Source organism: Salvelinus sp. IW2-2015, linkage group LG11 (assembly GCF_002910315.2).
Source record: "Salvelinus sp. IW2-2015 linkage group LG11, ASM291031v2, whole genome shotgun sequence".
Taxonomy (NCBI): domain Eukaryota; kingdom Metazoa; phylum Chordata; class Actinopteri; order Salmoniformes; family Salmonidae; genus Salvelinus; species Salvelinus sp. IW2-2015.
This window is the reverse complement of record NC_036851.1, coordinates 32,048,874-32,067,456: the sequence shown is the minus strand read 5'-3', so window position 1 is coordinate 32,067,456 and position 18,583 is coordinate 32,048,874. Positions and strand designations below refer to the sequence as shown.

General features: G+C 43.3%; 1 protein-coding gene across 1 annotated transcript in view; it reads right to left on the bottom strand.

Moving 5' to 3' along the window:
* Nucleotides 1-399: 399 nt before the first annotated feature.
* The window catches only part of LOC111970191 (E3 ubiquitin-protein ligase MARCHF9-like), a 40,306-nt gene continuing 22,122 nt past the window's right edge, over nt 400-18,583 (bottom strand). Inside the window, exons 2-4 of the mRNA XM_023996779.1 lie at nt 3,128-3,283; nt 2,044-2,236; nt 400-1,377 (exon numbers count right to left, since the gene is read on the bottom strand). Coding sequence (XP_023852547.1) covers nt 1,040-1,377; nt 2,044-2,236; nt 3,128-3,283 — 687 coding nt within the window. The 3' untranslated portion in view covers nt 400-1,039. The remainder of the gene's footprint in view (nt 1,378-2,043; nt 2,237-3,127; nt 3,284-18,583) is intronic.

Here is an 18,583-nt window from a genome sequence, read left to right as displayed (position 1 = left end):
TCCAGTTGATGGAGGTAAGCACATAGCCCCGGGAAGTAAGGGTGCTGAAGGTGCTGCAGAACCCCCTGAAAAATCGAAAATAAAAAATAAAAAGAATGATGAGTGCACTAGGCCTTTAAAAGTCCTGTATTAGTGGTCTGATATAGCCGTTTGTAGCGCTGTCAAGAACATTTTCTCAGCATTGCCAGGGCTATATTTCAAACCATGAAAAAAAAAACTAATCTGTTCCAGTTGATCAACTCTAATTATTGATATTTACCTAGCTTGTATTGTTAACCTCAACAAATACTCAAATATTCCCAGGTACCAATCACACAACTTCACACAGTAAATTAAGAAAACAGAACAACATACAATAATTATATCAAACATTGTGTACAATAAAGCTGTGACATCACATAGGGGTTCACCATGACATGTACATGTTTCTTTATTGCAGAAGATGAATTGTAATGTTGGAATATCATTTATTTTGTTATGTCAATCATATCTCTTTTAACTGTTTTATTGCATTTTTTTGCTCATTCTTTAGGTGGTTTCCGGTATGCTTTGCACCACAGGGACAGTTCAGGTGTTACAGGTGGACAGAGAATGTCTGTCACAGACACCTTGAAGAGAGAGAGAGGGGGTTGAGGAGGGGGAGGAGATGTAAGTCATCATTGGTGGTATGGGTTTGGTGGGGGCAGATGTAAGAAATTGTCCCTTTCCATTTTTCCTCCTTAACCTGCTCTCGATTATAACATCTAAATCAATAGCAATACTTGCAGTTTTTCCTTAGAAAACAGACGAACAGGAATAATGACAATGCTTTATGTAATTCAGCTGGTGAAAGAAAGTCCTCCAACGTTTTTTAAAAATCGAAGCTGTTTCTTTTTTATTTCTTAATTTTTTATTAATGATTTTGTCCTACTGTCTGTGACTGTAACTTTAACTGTGCTGCTCTCCCTCCCCTCGTGTCCCTAGGGTGGGTTTATCAGGAGCAGGATGTCTGCATCCACGCCCTTGTGTTTGTCACCCCCCCCCCCCGTGGGGTCAGGTCTCATACGGTGGTGACCCTCATGACCACCTCGCGGTTGGATGTGGCTCTGATGCGAGGGTTGCTGGGCCTCAGCTGGCTGAGGATGTGCAGGATGGTGTAGCCACAGTGGTGGTTGAGAATAGTCCTAACATGCTGGCCTGTCCGGCCCACCCTGTCAGCCGTGGGGAGGGTTTCGTGGGGAGGGTTTCGACCCCCACGCCCCCCACACTTGCCGCTGGAGCTGATGGGGTCGCCCAGGTCCTTGGCTTTCTCATAGTTCAGTACTTTCCACTGCTGGTTCACTGCCTGCCAGCGCTTAAAGATCCGGTATACTGACGATCCCTCGTGGATTATAAGGCCTGGAGAGAGAATCCAGACAGACATGAAAATTAGGGAGGAGTAAGAGAGAGAGTGAGAGAAAGAGGGAGAAGAAAGAGAGCACAGGTATGAAAGTGAGAGAAGCATGAGTGATACAAGTGGTAGGAGAAAGAGAGACGGTGAATAGAAGAGAGATGGAGGGAGGCAAGCAGACAGAGAGAGGTGAAAGATTGCAGAATGTGAATGGCCAGACAAAGAGAGAAACAGATGAAAGGACACAGAGAAAGACAGAGACGGGAGAGAAAGTAAGAAAAAAACACTTTCAAGCCGAAATTATCATAGGCTACCTTTGCACAAGTGTGCTGTAAATATTTAAACAGTCTGGATGTTCAAGGCACTTCAGAAGTGGCTGTACATTTTCAGCTGAGACATATCACACAGACTACGACCTCTCTGAGAAACAAAGACCAAAACAAACAAATTGCTCTCACTCACTTACACTATCTAACACACACACCTCAAGTCTTACTGGAACACTGGAAGTTTCAACCACCATTCCTACATTCAAACTCTGGGAGCATGGAAGTATTCTCCTTTCTTTTCATACGCAACTCTACACATCATACCTGCAATTGCAATCACAAAACCATATGTTTATCTTTTATAGTATGTCGGTGAGGTCTACGTCATAGAACCGTCTAGCTCACCTATGCAAACGATATCCATGAAGCCGTACATGCCATAGCAGATCTGGAAGAGCAGGTCCTGGCGCTGCCACTTGGCCGAGGGGCTGAAGGACGACCACACCAGCCAGGAGATGCTGGCGATGAGGAACAGAGAACCCAGTATAATGGCTGCTATCTGCACCTTCTCTATCACCGTCAGAGAGATGGCTTGCCACTGGAGAGAGTGAGGGGGAGGTTGAGGGAGAGAGAGAGGGGATGGGGTGGAGGGGGAGAGAGAGAGAGAGAGAGATAAAGGGACAAGGAGAGAGACAAAGAGAGGGGGGTTGGAGAGAGAGAGGGGAGGCGGCGGATCAATGTGTGTCTTTTTGGTGGAGATAATTATCTGTGCACTGATGTCATGCAGCAACAGGCAAGAAGATTTGTTTTGTTATATTTGTAAGTATTTTGGGAGGATTCGAGTGGGACGTTATGCTTAGCATCCACACAAAACATTAGATTTGATATGGAACTCCTGAGGTACGGGGCAGTACTTGTAGACACACAAAACATTAGATTTGATATGGAACTCCTGAGGTACCGGGGCAGTACTTGTAGACACACCCACACATTAGATTTGATATGGAACTCCTGAGGTACGGGGCAGTACTTGTAGACACACAAAACATTAGATTTGATATGGAACTCCTGAGGTACGGGGCAGTACTTGTAGACACACAAAACATTAGATTTGATATGGAACTCCTGAGGTACGGGGCAGTACTTGTAGACACACAAAAACATTAGATTTGATATGGAACTCCTGAGGTACGGGGCAGTACTTGTAGACACACAAAACATTAGATTTGATATGGAACTCCTGAGGTACGGGCAGTACTTGTAGACACACAAAACATTAGATTTGATATGGAACTCCTGAGTACGGGGCAGTACTTGTAGACACACAAAAACATTAGATTTGATATGGGATCTCCTGAGGTACGGGGCAGTACTTGTAGACACACAAAACATTAGATTTGATATGGATCTCCTGAGGTACGGGGCAGTACTTGTAGACACACAAAAACACGCAAGCACACACGCATACACACACAGACACACACTGTACCTGCAGTGGGTTCTTGGTGCTGATGGCCAGGACCTGGTACTTGAAGTAGCAGAGCTCACAGCTCCAGGAGCCTCTCTCGCTGATCCAGCGGATGAGGCAGGGCTGGTGGGTACAGCGCACAGATCCGTCACAACGACACGGGCTCAACAACTCCCCCTGCAGGAGACAGAGAAGGAAACAGAGAGTCTTCTGTTAAATCTCTCTATATATCTCCTGAAGGCATGGGCAACAACTCCAATATTTTGATCCTAAACTTTTGATCCATACCAGCACTAGAATACCTGATTCAGCTAAGCATGGTGTGGATGATTACTAGATTTGTTGAATCCAGTCTGTTAGTAAAGGGTTGCTAGAAGCCTGCAAACCCTGGGACCAGGCACTACCCAGCTAACAATTCTAGCACAGGAGGCTGCTGAAGGGCGGACGCCTCATAATAATGGCTGGAATGGAGTGAATGGAATGGTATCAAACACATGGAAACCATGTGTTTTATGAGCTCGATACCATTCCATTAATTCCATTCCAGCCATTACTATGAGCCCGTCCTCCGCAAGGTGCCACCAACTTCCTGTGAATTCTAGGGAGAGAGAACATTTTTGTAATGTTACCCATAATGTTCCCCTAATGTTTGAGTGTCCAGTTTAGCAATTGTTAAGGGAACATTCTATCTATGTTAGCAAAAACCTTCTGAGAACCTTTCTATATAACTTATCTAGAATGTGGTTACAATGTTCTCAGAATAAACAACATTAATGTCGTAGACATTTTATGGGATGTTGCAAGAACACTCCTGTGTCCAGTTTTCTAAGTGTTAGGAGAATATTCCATCAACGTCACAAACATACACTACTAAAGTATGTGGACACCTGCTTGTCGAACATCTCATTCCAAAATCATGGGCATTAATATGGAGTTGGTCCCCCCTTTGCTGCTATAAACAGCCTCCTCTCTTTTGGGAAGGCTTTCCACTAGATGTTGGAACATTGCTGCGGGGACTTGCTTCCATTCAGCCAAAAGAGCATTAGTGAGGTCGGACACTGATGTTGGGCAATTAGGCCTGGCTCACAGTCAGCGTTCCAATTCATCCCAAAGGTGTTTGATGGGGTTGAAGTCAGGGCTCTGTGCAGGCCAGTCAAGTTCTTCCACACCGATCTCGACAAACCATTTCTATATGGACCTCACTTTGTGCACGGGGGCATTGTAATCCTGGAACAGGAAAGGGCCTTCCCCAAACTGTTGCCACAAAGTTGGAAGCACAGAATCGTCTAGAATCTAATTGTATGCTGTAGCGTTAAGATTTTCCTTCACTGGGACTAAGGGGCCTAGCCCGAACCATGAAAAACAGCCACAAACCATTATTCCTCCTCCACCAAACTTTACAGGTGGCAAATTGGGGCAGGCAGTGTTCTCCTGGCATCCGCCAAACCCAGATTCCGCCAAACCCAGATTCACCCAACTGCCAGTTGGTGAAGCGTGATTCATCACTCCAGAGAACACATTTCCACTGCTCCAGAGTCCAATGGTGGTGAGCTTTACACCACTCCAGCCGACACTTGGCATTGCGCATGGTGATCTTAGACTTGTGGCCATGGAAACCCAATTCATGAAGCTCTCAACGAACAGTTCTTGTGCTGACGTTGCTTCCAGAGGCAGTTTGGAACTTGGTAGTGAGTGTTTCATCTGAGAGACGCACTACGCACTTCAGCACTCGCCGATCCCGTTCTGTGAGCTTGTGTGGCCTATCACTTTGTTGCTGAGCCGTTGTTGCTCCTTGTTTATTCCACTTCACAATAACAGCACTTACAGTTGACCGGGGCAGCTTTAGCAGGGCAGCAATTGGACGAACGGACTTGTTGGAAAGGTGACATCCTATGAAGGTGCCACTTTGAAAGTCACGGAGCTTGGAGATTGCATAGCAGTGTGCCCAATTTTATATATCTGACAGAAATGGGTGTGGCTGAAATAGCCGAGTCCACTAATTTGAAGGGATGTCCACATACTTTTGTATATATAGTGTACATAGAACATGGTTGCCATGTTCTCAGAATGTAAAATATTAAAGTTCTAGACACGTTTCATGGGAACTTCACAAAAACATTTGTGCATCAGTTGTCAGTTGTCAGGACGTCCCCTGATTTTCTACATTGTAGAATAATAGTGGAGACATCAAAACTATGAAATAACACATATGGAATCATGTAGTAACCAAAAAAGTGTTATATTTGAGATTCTTCAAATAGCCACCCTTTGCCTTGATGACATCTTTGCACACTCTTTGCATTCTCTCAACCAGATTCACCTGGAATGCTTTTCCAACAGTCTTGAAGGAGTTCCCACATATGCTGAGCACTTGTTGGCTGCTTTTCCTTCACTCTGCATTCCAACTCATCCCTAACCATCTCAATTGGGTTGAGGTCAGAAATTGTGGAGGCCAGGTCATCTGATGCAGCACTCCCTCACTCTCCTTCTTGGTCAAATAGCCCTTACACAGCTTTAGGTGTGTTGGGTCATTGTCCTGTCAAAAAACAAATGATAATCCCACTAAGCACAAACCAGATGGGATGTCATATCGCTGCAGAATGCTGTGGTAGCCATGCTGGTTAAGTGTGCCTTGAATTCTAAACAAATCAGACAGTTCCAGCAGCAAAGCACCCCCACACCATCACACCCCCTCCTCCATGCTTCACGGTGGGAATCATACATGCAGAGATCATCCGTTCACCCACACAGCATCTCACAAAGACACAGCGGTTGGAACCAAAAATCTCCCATTTGGACTCCAGACCAAAGAACAAATTTACACCAATCTAATGTCCATTGCTCGTGTTTCTTTGCCCAAGCAAGTCTCTTCTTATTATAGGTGTCCTTTAGTAGTGGTTTCTTTGCAGCAATTCGACCATGAAGGCCTGATTCACATCGTCTCCTCTGAACAGTTGATATTGAGATGTGTCTGTTACTTGAACTCTGTGAAGCATTTATTTGGGCTGCAATTTCTGAGGCTGGTAACTCTACTGAACTTATCCTCTGCAGCAGAGGTAACTCTGGGTCTTCCTTTCCTGTGGCGGTGCTCATGAGAGCCAGTTTCATCATAGCGCTTGATGGTTTTTGCGACAGCACTTTAAGAAACTTTCAAAGTTCTTGAAATTTTCCAGATTGACTGACCTTCAAGTCTTAAAGTAATGATGGACTGTCACTTCTCTCTATTTATTTGAGCTGTTTTTGCCATAATATGGACTTGGTCTTTTACCAAATAGTGCTATCTTCAGTATACCCCCCTACCTTATCACAACACAACTGATTGGCTCAAACGCATTACGATGGAAAGAAATTCCACTATTTAACTTTTAACAAGGCACAGCTGTTAATTGAAATGCATTCCAGGTGACTACCTCATGAAGCTGGTTGAGAGAATGCCAAGCGTGTGCAAAGCTGCCATCAAGGCAAAGGGTGGGTAAAATATATTTTGATTTGTTTAACACTTTTTTGGTTACTACATGATGTGTTATTTCATAGTTTTGATTGTCTTCACTATTATTATACAATGTAGAAAATAATAAAAAATAAAGATAAACCCTTGAATGAGTAGGTGTTGCCCTGTAGTGTATTTGGCCATATCCCATAACACTCGTGGCATGAACATTTATTTTCACTTTTTGCAATGTAAAAATTCTAATAAAAGCGATCAAAGTGAATTTGAGTTGCCTCTTCGTTAATTCTCCTGCCCCCACAAAAAACGTAACGTGATAAAGTAGATTTTCAGCCAGGGCCTAAACAGCAGCACCCCTGATGAATTTATATACATTTCCCAAAATGATAGAAGTACTGCTTTGTTCAGAAATAAATGAAAACATTCAAAATAACCTACTACACCATGAGAAGGCCTATAATTTAGCCACAGAGGATCAATCGCTTCTTTTTTTTATTGCCTAGCTGTTGATTGTAGCCTACAGTCGGGAACGCGCTGCATATCTGTCAGTAGAAAAACAACAACAAAAAAGGTTTTTCGCAATATTTCTAATACAATCAGTGGCGACCAATCATTCATAAAAAAATTTAAAAAGCATATTCATTTTCCATTAATACGTGTCACATACCAGTTTGAAAACAATGTAAAAAAATAAAAAATAAACTAAACATAATTTAGTTAATAAAGCCACATACAAACATGGTTTAATGTTTGCTTTCTTGAGTAAGGCAGCTCAAAAATGCAGGCGTTTCAGCCTAGCTCAGTGCTTTCTGTGATGGTGGGGTTGGAAGGGAAATACGGAGCGTAGGGGTTGGCTATGTTCTCTAGTTGCACCGTGATTGGCTCAGTGTTCTGTCACTCATGGGGACACTATATCACCACAAAATCAACATGGAGAGCTCGAACATTTAAGCCCCTTGGGTGCTGCCATAGAGTTACATTAGAAGTGCCCATACAAGAAGGCTCAAGGTCATTGGCCACAGATAAAATGACATCAAATCACGTAATATGTACAGTAGCTTTGATTGGACTGATCATGTCATGTCATACTTTCAAAATCTTAGCTAGCAGTCATCATCATGAATCTACTGGCAAATCCTTTTCAACCCCGAGAAATTATGAAGATAAATTATAGATAAAACGTATCGGTGCTCATCGGCCATTGGACATAAACATTACACAACAAGTTAGAAATCGCAAATTCAACAATGAGTGGTTTGGAAGGAATCTGTGGCCAACTGCAAGCATTGCAAAGCAATCACTAGCCTGCTATTCAGTGGATTGGATGTTTGGTCCAAGTCCGGGTTTAATTATTATTAGTATTTCATTTTTATTGAACCTTTATTTAACTAGGCAAGTCAATTAAGAACAAATTATTATTTATAATGATGGCCTATCCAGGCCAATCCCGGACGATGCTGGGCCAATTGGGCGCTGCCCTATGGGACTCCCAATCACGGCCAGATGTGATACAGCCTGGATTTCAACCAGGGACTGTAGTGACGCATCTTGCACTGAGATGCCTTAGACCACTGCGTCACTCGGGAGCACTTAAGGGTCTATTTTCCAAGCTTAAAAGGATAAACATTCAACGTTGGCCGTGCTGTCATTCCAGCATGACTTCTGCCGCTTTCAAAACAACTGGAAACTCTGGGAAATCTGACTTCAGTTGAGTTCATGACAGCTATGAAATTGGAAAAAAAACTAGCTCCGACTGGGAAAATACATTTTGAACGGTGATCCAACTTGCAATTCCAAGTCGGGATCTGGGCCTCTTTCTAGAGCTCCGACCTCAAATCAAATTGTATTTGTCACATGCATCAAATACAACAGGTGTAGACCTTACCGTGAAATGCTTACTTACAAGTCCTTAACCAACAATGCATTTTTTCGAAAAATAAGAGTTAAGAAAAAAATTGTTACTAAATAAACTAAAGTAAAAAATAAAAGAGCAACAATGAAATAACAATTACAAGGCTATACACAGGGGGTACCGGTACCGAGTCAATGTGCGGGTGTACAGGATCACTAACATCATGATTCAATATTGTTTTTCCAAGTTCCCAGTTGTCTTGAAAACACCAAAAATTCAGAGAATGCTAGACTTTGATGACAAAGTTTGGACTGAAGGACCGCCGCACCACCTTCCTGTTCAAGTGAGCACAGCACAACAAGGTGAGTCCAAAGATGTATTGTATGATGCGGCATAAATTATGTAAATTATATACTGTAGCAAAGAAAGTAATACTAAGTGTATGTTGTGTAGTAAGCTGTTCGTAGCCTATGTGCCTACCCCTCATAATTTAGCCTACTGTTCTTCTGACTTGGTGGAGCACATGTAGCCTATAGCCTGTTTTAGAGAAATATCATCATCGGATTCTGTAAGAGCTTTCATTGTTTGCTTATATGCCCCCTTTATTTATCCTACGGTTCTGACTTGGCGTACAGAGAACACTGTAAGAACCGCCCATGCTCTGAAGTCTGTCGCTGTACATTTCAAAAGTGCTGAACAAATAGTTATATTGACTACGTCCGTCCTAGCTCACTCATTAATGTCTTAATCGAAATTACAGATTGCCTTTTATCCGCTCGTCGTCCCCTTATGCCATAGTTTGTACATCTCAATTCTCAGTAGAAACCACATTTGTTTAAGCAAGTCAGACATTTTTTAAAAAGGCAGTAAATAAGGCTGAATTAAATGTTTCGCTGCCAGACAAGGCAGCTAAAACAGTGGTAAGGTGTTGGGACTGCTGATGGGACTCTGCTGTTGGGATAGCTTTATGTAGACCCTAACAGCTTGTGGGCACCGTTTTTCACTGTTATAGTGCAATTAATGTATTGTTTAGTGTTGTGTTGTGCAGTGACTTTGCTGGCATGTATAAAAAGAAATTGAATGGAAGTTTGCCCCTCCAAGATTTTTCCACATTTTGTAACATTACAGCCGTATTCTAAAATGTATTAAATTGTTATTTTCCTTCATTAATCTATCTACACAGAATACCCCTTAATGACTAATAAAAAAACATAAAACTGAAATATCCCATTTACACAAGTATTCAGACCCTTTACTGAGTACTTTGTTGAAGCACCTTTGGCAGCGATTACAGCCTCAAGTCTTCTTGGGTATGACGCTACAAGCTTGGCACACCTGTATTTGGGGAGTTTCTCTCATGCTTCTCTGCAGATCCTCTCAAGCTCTGTCAGGTTGGATGGGGAGCGTCGCTGCACAGCCATTTTCAGGTCTCTCCAGAGATGTTCGATCGGGTTCAAGTCCAGGCTCTGGCTGGCCCACTCAAGGACATTCAGAGACTTGTCCCGAAGCCACTCCTGCATTGTCTTGGCTATGTGCTTAGGGACATTGTCCTATTGGATGGTGAACCTTAGCCCCAGTTTGAGGTCATGAGCTCTCTGGAACAGGTTTTCATCAAGGGTCTCTCTGTACTTTGCTCCATTCATCTTTCCCTCGATCCTGACTAGTCTCCTAGTCCCTGCCACTGAAAAACATCCCCACAGCATGATGCTGCCACCCCCATGCTTCACCATAGGGATGGTGACAGGTTTCTTCCAGACGTGACGCTTGACATTCAGGTCAAAGAGTTCAATCTTGGATTCATCAGACCAGAGAATCTTGTTTCTTTAGGTGGCTTTTGGCAAACTCCAAGCGGGCTGTCATGTGCTTTTTACTGAGAAGTGGCTTCCATCTGGCCACTCTACCATAACGACCTGTTTGGTGGAGCACTGCAGAGTTGGTTGTCCATCTCGAAGATTCTCCCATCTCCACAGAGGAACTCTGGAGCTCTGTCAGAGTGACCATCGGATTCTTGGTCACCTCCCTGACCCGGCCAAAATTGCTCAGTTTGGCCGGGTGGCCAGCTCTAGGAAGAGTCTTAGTGGTTCCAAACTTCTTCCATTTAAGAATGATGGAGGCCACTGTGTTCTTGGAGACCTTCAATGCTGCAGACATTTTTTGGTACCCTTCCCCAGATCTGTGCCTCGACACAATCCTGTCTCGGAGCTCTACGGACAATTCCTTCGACCTCATGGCTTGGTATTCACTCTGACATGCACTGTCAACTGTGGGACCTTATATAGACAGGTGTGTCCTTTCTAAATCAAGTCCAATCAATTGAATTTACCACAGGTGAACTCCAATCAATTTGTAGAAACATCTCAAGGATGATCAATGTAACCAGGATGCACCTGAGCTCAATTTAGAGTCTTATAGCAAAGGTTCTGATGACATATTTTTTATTTTTAATACATTTGCAGAAAAAAACAGTTTTTGTTTTGTCATTATGGGTTATTGTGTGTAGATTGATGAGTCAAATGTTTTATTTAATCAATTTTAGAATAAGGCTGTAACAAAATGTGGGAAAAGTCATGGGGTCTGAATACTTTCCGAATACGCTGTACATGCTAAAATCACCATTGAATCCAATCGAGGGATAACACAGGTTAGAAAGCAAATGGCTACTGCTGAAAAGAGAAGAGTCTATGCTATGTGTCTCCACACAGCTAGGCCTAGGCCATTGATGGATTCAAGACAAGGTGTTTTTTATTGATCTCAAATTCTCAGTTTGTCAGTCAATGTAGTCTGCCATTTGGATAATTTTTGCGGTATTAAAAAATATTCTGCCATTGTCTCCAGTCATGTAAAATGACGTAGAATTGCATGAAATGCGTTTATAAAAGCCAACATTTTCCCAGACCGTAGGCTAATAAAAATGTTCCCCATGCTTGCAACTTCTGTAAGTGCCTCTACTCTACTGCTCTATGTCACTACGCAAATGTGATGATATGCATGCAATGCTTTATTATAAAGGTGATTTTGTTTTCTCATGCGTTCCGGTACCTCAGCACTCCCGAGGTCACCGCCCTCTCACGTTCACTTTTTGTTCCGACCTTCCCGTTTAGCCAATTAAGCAATGGGGATAATCACACACACACACCCACACACACACACACACACACACACACACACACACACACACACACACACAGTGTTTTTAACATACAGTGTTTTCAACTTACATACTTGACACATTTTGACATACATGATTACATTGTGCATGTACATTTTTTACAGTAATTGTTGGAATAGTATTTTTATTGGAATTTCGCAATTTTCTCCCACATTAAGAGATACAGTAACAAAGATAAAATTAAAATAACAAAGAACAAAAATTAAATTAACAAACAGACAGAAATTAAACACACATTTTTAAATAAAGGAATTATGTGAAATACATGGAACGTACAGTGTAATCCTGAGACATGTAAACAACCACCATTCTAAGAAAATCCTTGCAGCATAATAGCTGATAAATCAGGTTCTAGGTAAATAAAATAATGTCCCCAAACTTTGTAGAACTTGTCTATTTTAGAATGTAATGTACAAGTCAAATATTAAAATGGAGCCCATTCAAATATTATCTTACGCCAATCTTTAATAGAAGAGACCTTGTCACTAATCAACAGTAAGAGGATGTTTTTTCTTCGCTGCGAAGGTAAGGATGTTGTAAAGCCTCCTCTTACCCACAGAAGTAACATGCCTACTAGGGAGACCTAACAGCAAAGAAACTGGGTCCAATTCTAGGTCGGCCCTAGGATTTCTTGAAGAACAGACCAGTACCTTTGTAATTTGGAACATGACCATAAACAATGTGTTAGGGTGCCTGTATCAGTTTTGCATTTAAGACACTGATGAGAAGAGGAAGAGGGGCTAAAAGCATGTCTGTGATTCTGGGATCTATGCAGTCTTTGTACTATTCTTAATTGGATTGCTCTAGTACGATTACAGATATTGTTTTTGCATATCACCAAATGTCCTCCCACGTCACCTCGTCAATAGTAGCAGACAATTCTTTCTCCCGCACTCGCTTGACCCCCTGTGTGTCAACAGTAGAAAAGGACCTTAAAGCATCATAAAATATACTTACAGACATTTTCCTTTGTAAGAAAAAAAAACATTATTTCAATGACAGACACATCAGGGTTGCCAATCAAGATGGTGCTCTTCAAAATATAATGTCCAACTTGTAGAAAGCAGAAAAAGTCCTGCTTTGGGAGTCAATATTTCTCATCTGCTCAATTACAATAACATCTTATCAGTGAATAAATTATTTAGTCTAACATTTGGTTTAATAAGGGTTTAGGCAAAGCCAGCATCCAGCAATCCTGGTCCAACATCTGGGTTGTTAAGAATCGGGGTAAGAGCAGAGGTCAGTTTGGAACCTTCCCAAAAAACGTTGAACTGACCTCCATGCTTTGAGTGTATTAAGTGTAATGGGATTATTGCAGAAATCTTTTACAGATTTGAAGCTTCTGAAAAATAAAAGATTATGCAAGATTATTCTTTTTGAAAAAGAAGTCTCAATATCTGTTGCAACTTTGTACTGAGGTAGCTAAGGTAGTCAAGCGCAGGATAGCAGAGATGTCAAAGTAGCGTCTTCAATAGGCAAGTCCAAAATGGGTCAGGTACAATACCAATAAACGCCCAAGACATAGGAACACACAGTCACTCACAGAAGGAGAAAAAACAACGCTCCTTACTTTTCCTACAACACTGTACACACGTGAATAAACTGAGGAAAACCTCAACGAGCAACATGAAAATAATCCCGCACAAACCTAAGCGGGAAACAGGGGTAAATATACACACAGAAATTAAAGCAAATGAAAACCAGGTGTGAATGAACTAAAGACAAAACAAACGGAAAAAGAAAAATGGATCGTGATGGCTAGTAGGCCGGCGACGCCGACCGCCGAGCACCACCCGAACAAGGAGAGGTACCACCTTCGGTGGAAGTCGTGAGAGTACCCCCCCCCTTGACGCGCGGCTCCCACAGCGCGCCGACGCTGACCTCGAGGACGACCCGGAGGACGAGGTGCAGGGCGATCCGGATGGAGGCGGTGAAACTCCCTCAGCATCGATGGGTCTAATACGTCCTCCACCGGCACCCAGCATCTCTCCTCCGGTCCGTACCCCTCCCAATCCACGAGGTACTGAAGGCCCCTCACCCGACGCCTTGAGTCCAGTACGGACCGAACTGCATATGCCGGGGCCCCCTCGATGTCCAGAGGGGACGGAGGAACCTCCCGCACCTCAGCTTCTTGAAGCGGACCAGCCACCACCGGCCTGAGGAGAGACACATGAAACGAGGGGTTAATACGGTAATCGGGGGGAAGCTGTAACCTGTAACACACCTCGTTTATTCTCCTCAGGAATTTAAATGGCCCCACAAACCGCGGACCCAGCTTCCGGCAGGGCAGGCGGGGGGGCAGGTTTCGGGTCGAGAGCCAGACCCGGTCCCCCGGTGTTCGCCTCACTGCGGTGACGGTCAGCGCTCACCTTCTGCCGCCCTTCGGCCCGTTTAAGGTACCCGTGGGCGGCCTCCCAGGTCTCCTTCGAGCGCCTCACCCATTCGTCCACCACAGGAGCCTCGGTCTGGCTCTGATGCCACGGTACCAGAACCGGCTGATACCCCAACACACACTGGAAGGGCGATAGGTTAGTAGAGGAGTGGCGGAGTGAGTTCTGGGCCATCTTTGCCCATGGGCCAAACGTTGCCCACTCCCCTGGCCGGTCCTGGCAATACGACCGCAGAAACCTCCCCACATCCTGGTTTACTCTCTCCACCTGCCCATTAATCTCGGGGTGAAAACCTGAGGTAAGGCTGATGGAGACCCCCGGACGCTCCATGAACGCCTTCCAAACCCTGGACGTGAACTGGGGACCCCGATCAGAAACTATGTCCTCAGGTACCCAGTAGTGCCGGAAGACGTGTGTAATCAGGGCCTCTGCAGTCTGTAGGGCCGTAGGGAGACCGGGCAAAGGGAGGAGACGACAGGACTTAGAAAACCGATCCACAATGACCAGGATCGTGGTGTTGCCCTGTGACGGAGGAAGATTGGTCAGGAAGAGCATTCTTCAACCCGTACGGCATGACGAGGTACTCATAATGGCCGGATGTGGTACTAAACGCTGTCTTCCACTCATCTCCCTCCCAGATACGCACCAAGTTATACGCGCTCCTGAGATCCAGTTTTGTGAAGAAGCGTGCCCAGTGAAATGACTCAATCGCCGTGGCGATGAGAGGTAGCGGGTAACTGTACCCCACCGTAATGGAATTTAGACCTCTATAGTCAAAGCACGTACGCAGACCTCCCTCCTTCTTCTTCACAAAAAAGAAACTCGAGGAGGCAGGTGACGTGGAGGGCCGAATGTACCCCTGCCCCAGAGATTCAGAGACATATGTCTCCATAGCCACCGTCTCCTCCTATGACAGCGGATACACGTGACTCCTGGGAAGTGCGGCGTCTACCAGGAGATTTATCGCACAATCCCCTCGTCGATGAGGTGGTAATTGAGTCGCCTTCTTTTTACAGAAGGCGATAGCCAAATCGGCATATTCTGAGGGAATGCGCACGGTGGAGACTTGGTCTGGACTCTCCACCCTCGTTGCACCGATGGAAACTCCTACACACCTGCCTGAGCACTCCTCTAACCACCCCTTTAGAGCCCTCTGCTGCCACGAAATCTTGGGGTTGTGACAGGCCAACCAGGGTATCCCAAGCACCACGGGAAACGCAGGAGAATCAATAAGGAAGAGACTAATTCTCTCCGCATGAACCTCCTGCGTAACCATGCCCAATGGAGCCGTGGCTTCCCTGATTAGCCCTGACCCTAATGGTTGACTATCTAAAGCGTGCACTGGGAAGGGCTTATCAATCTGAACTATACGCAAAACCACGGTCAATAAAATTCCCCGCTGCGCCTGAATCTACTAGCGCCTGATGCTGGGAATGTGGGGCAAACTCAGGAAAAGAAATCAACACATACATGTGAGCAACAGGGGACTCTGGGAGAGCCTGGTGCCGACTCATCTGGGGTTAATTAAAGCAAATGAAAACCAGGTGTGAATGAACTAAAGACAAAACAAACGGAAAAAGAAAAATGGATCGGTGATGGCTAGTAGGCCGGCAATGCCGACCGCCGAGCGCCGCCCGAACAAGGAGAGGAACCACCTTCGGTGGAAATCGTGACAATATCTAACCAAATAGAGGAGTCATCACTTGTAATCCAGTCAGAAATATAACTTAAGTGGGCACACCATTGATAAAACCTCATATTGGGCAAATCCAAGCTCCCCTAGAACTTAACCAGCCTTTTAAATATTTTATTACCTTATTGGAAAGTAAGACTGGGATCATTTGGATTGGGTAAAGTAGTCTAGGTAAAATATTCATTTTCAAGAGGGATATTCTATCCAATAATGAAATTGGGAGAGAGTTCCAGCACTCCAGATCCAGTCTTATTGTGTCAAATAATGGAACAAAATTGCCTTTGTACATTTGCTAGAATTTGTGAGTTACAAAAATACCCAGATACATTAAACCTGAGGGAGACCATTTAAAAGGAAAGGGGGGAGAGGTAGTAGGTACAAAGCTAAAACTACCAAGTGGCATAGCCTCTGATTTAGTTAATCTTGTAGCCTGGGAATACACTGAATAATTCAATAATATTAACAAGAGATGTAATTGAAGTCTCAGGGCTAGAGATGAATATCAAAACATCATCAGCATACAAGCTTATGTTATGATGATTGTCACCAATGAGCAGACCCTATATAGCAGGCGTTACTCTGATGGCCTCGGCCAGCGAGTGCAAATAGGAGAGGGGACAAAAGACAGCCCTGTCTGGTACCTCTGTGTGTGGAGAAGCTATTTGACCTTAGTCCATTAGTAAGGACATCAGCCTGAGGGTCATCATATAATACCTTAACACATTCTATAAAGTTGTCACCTAGACTAAATTTAGTCAGTGCAAAGAATAGGTAAGACCACTCCACACGGTCAAATGCTTTTTCAGCATCTAGGGAGAGCACAAGACCATCCACAGCACTTCGTTAATAGGTTTGAATAACATTATGAACTTGAATAACATTAAGAAGCCGCCTGACACTATTACATGAGTTATTTCCCTTAACGAAGCCACTTTGGTCCCCTTTCACAATTAGTGGCAATAAGTCCTCTCGTCGTGCGGCAAGGATTTTAGATAGCAATTTTCTATCCACATTCAGAAGGGCAATAGGTCTGTACGAGGAACAAGACTCTGGGCATTTCCCCTTTTTGAGAATAAGTGATATGTTAGTTTCCCTCAGAGTTGGCTCAAGGATCAGGCCATGGAACTCCTTATAGAACTCACTACAAAACCTGTCTGGTCCTGGGGCCCTGCCATTTGGGGCGGCAGGTAGCCTAGTGGTTAGAGCATTGGACTAGTAACTGAAAGGTTGCATGATCAAATCCCCAAGGTAAAAACCTGTCGTTCTGCCCTTGAACGAAGCAGTTAAACCACTGTTCCTAGGCTGTCATTGAAAATAAGAATTTGTTCTTAACTGACTTGCCTAGTTAAAGACGGATAAAATAAATTTTAAAAAATATATTTTTTGCAGATTCTCAATTGCAAACATGAATTCTACCTTGGAAATAAGGGCATTAAGGAGAGAGCTCTGTTCTTCGGAAATAGTAAAGAGCTCAATCTTAGAAAATAAGTCCTCCATTAGTTTGGGTGCATCATTTGTCAGTTCTGAGGCATAAAGATTTGCAAAACATTTCTTAAATTATTAATTTATCCATTTATTTGAATATAAATGGTTGCCATCAGAATCAGTAATAGTAACAATTGAATGCCAGTCTACTTTCTTTTTAGCTAGGCATGCCAAATATTTTCCTGGTTTATCGCCATGTTCATAAAGCTTTTGCCTGACAAATCTAATTTTCTTTTCAGCATCCTGTGGTAGGAGAGAGTCCAACGTTGAGCGCTGCTCAATAGGCCCTAATTGATTTTAGCCCAGTAGGCCAGACATATTCCCACGTTTAAGGAGCTTTCCATTTTGATTGGGTTATTTTGCCTAAAAACATTTAGGCCTACCTATAGAAAATTTTCAAAAACAACTATGCATCTCTGCCCAGCCTAGCAAGATTGACCAAAAGGGTGATAAGCATCCCCAGTGGCTCTGCAAGTGTGGAGAGGGTATTCTCCGCTGCTGGCCTGCTCTCCAGGCACCATCGCATGAGTCTGGGGCTACAGACTTGCCAAACTCATGTTTAAAAAAATAATTTCTTAACTTAAGGATCTGACCCTTTTCTTCAATTTTCACCTAAAATGACATACCCAAATCTAACTGCCTGTAGCTCAGGACCTTAAGCAAGGATATGCATATTATTGATACCATTACAATTGATTGATCTAATGTGTTATATTCTTCTACATTAATTTCACATTTCCACAAACTTCAAAGTGTTTCCTTCAAATAGGAAACACTTTGAAGTTTGTGGAAATGTGAAATTAATGTAGAAGAATATAACACATTAGATCTGGCAAAAGATAATACAAAGAAAAAAACATGTGTTTTTGTCTCTTTTTTTTTGTTCCATCATATTTGAAATGCAAGAAAAAGGCCATAATGTATTATTCCAGCTCAGCCACAATTTAGATTTTGGCCACTAGATGGCAGCAGTGTATGTGCAAAGTTTTAGACTGATTCAATGAACCATTGTATTTCTGTTCAAAACGTTCTATCACAACTGCCCAAATGTGCCTAATTGGTTTATTAATACATTTTCAAGTTCATAACTGTGCACTCTCCTCAAACAATAGCATGGTATTATTTTACTGCAATAGCTACTGTAAATTGGACAGTGCAGTTATAACAATAATTTAAGCTTTCTGTCCATATCCAATATGTCTATGTCCTGGGAAATGTTCATGTTACTTACAACCTCATGCTAATCACATTAGCCGGCGTTAGCTCAACCGTCCCGCGGGGGACACCGATCCTGTAGAGGTTTTAAAATGAAGTCAAAGACACTAAGTCATGACTCAACACTATACACGTCAGCTACAGCGACTGATATGACTGCAACACTTAACAAACAAAGAGCTGCAGTCAGTTTCAGAATGGGTGGCAAGGAATAAGTTAGTCCTA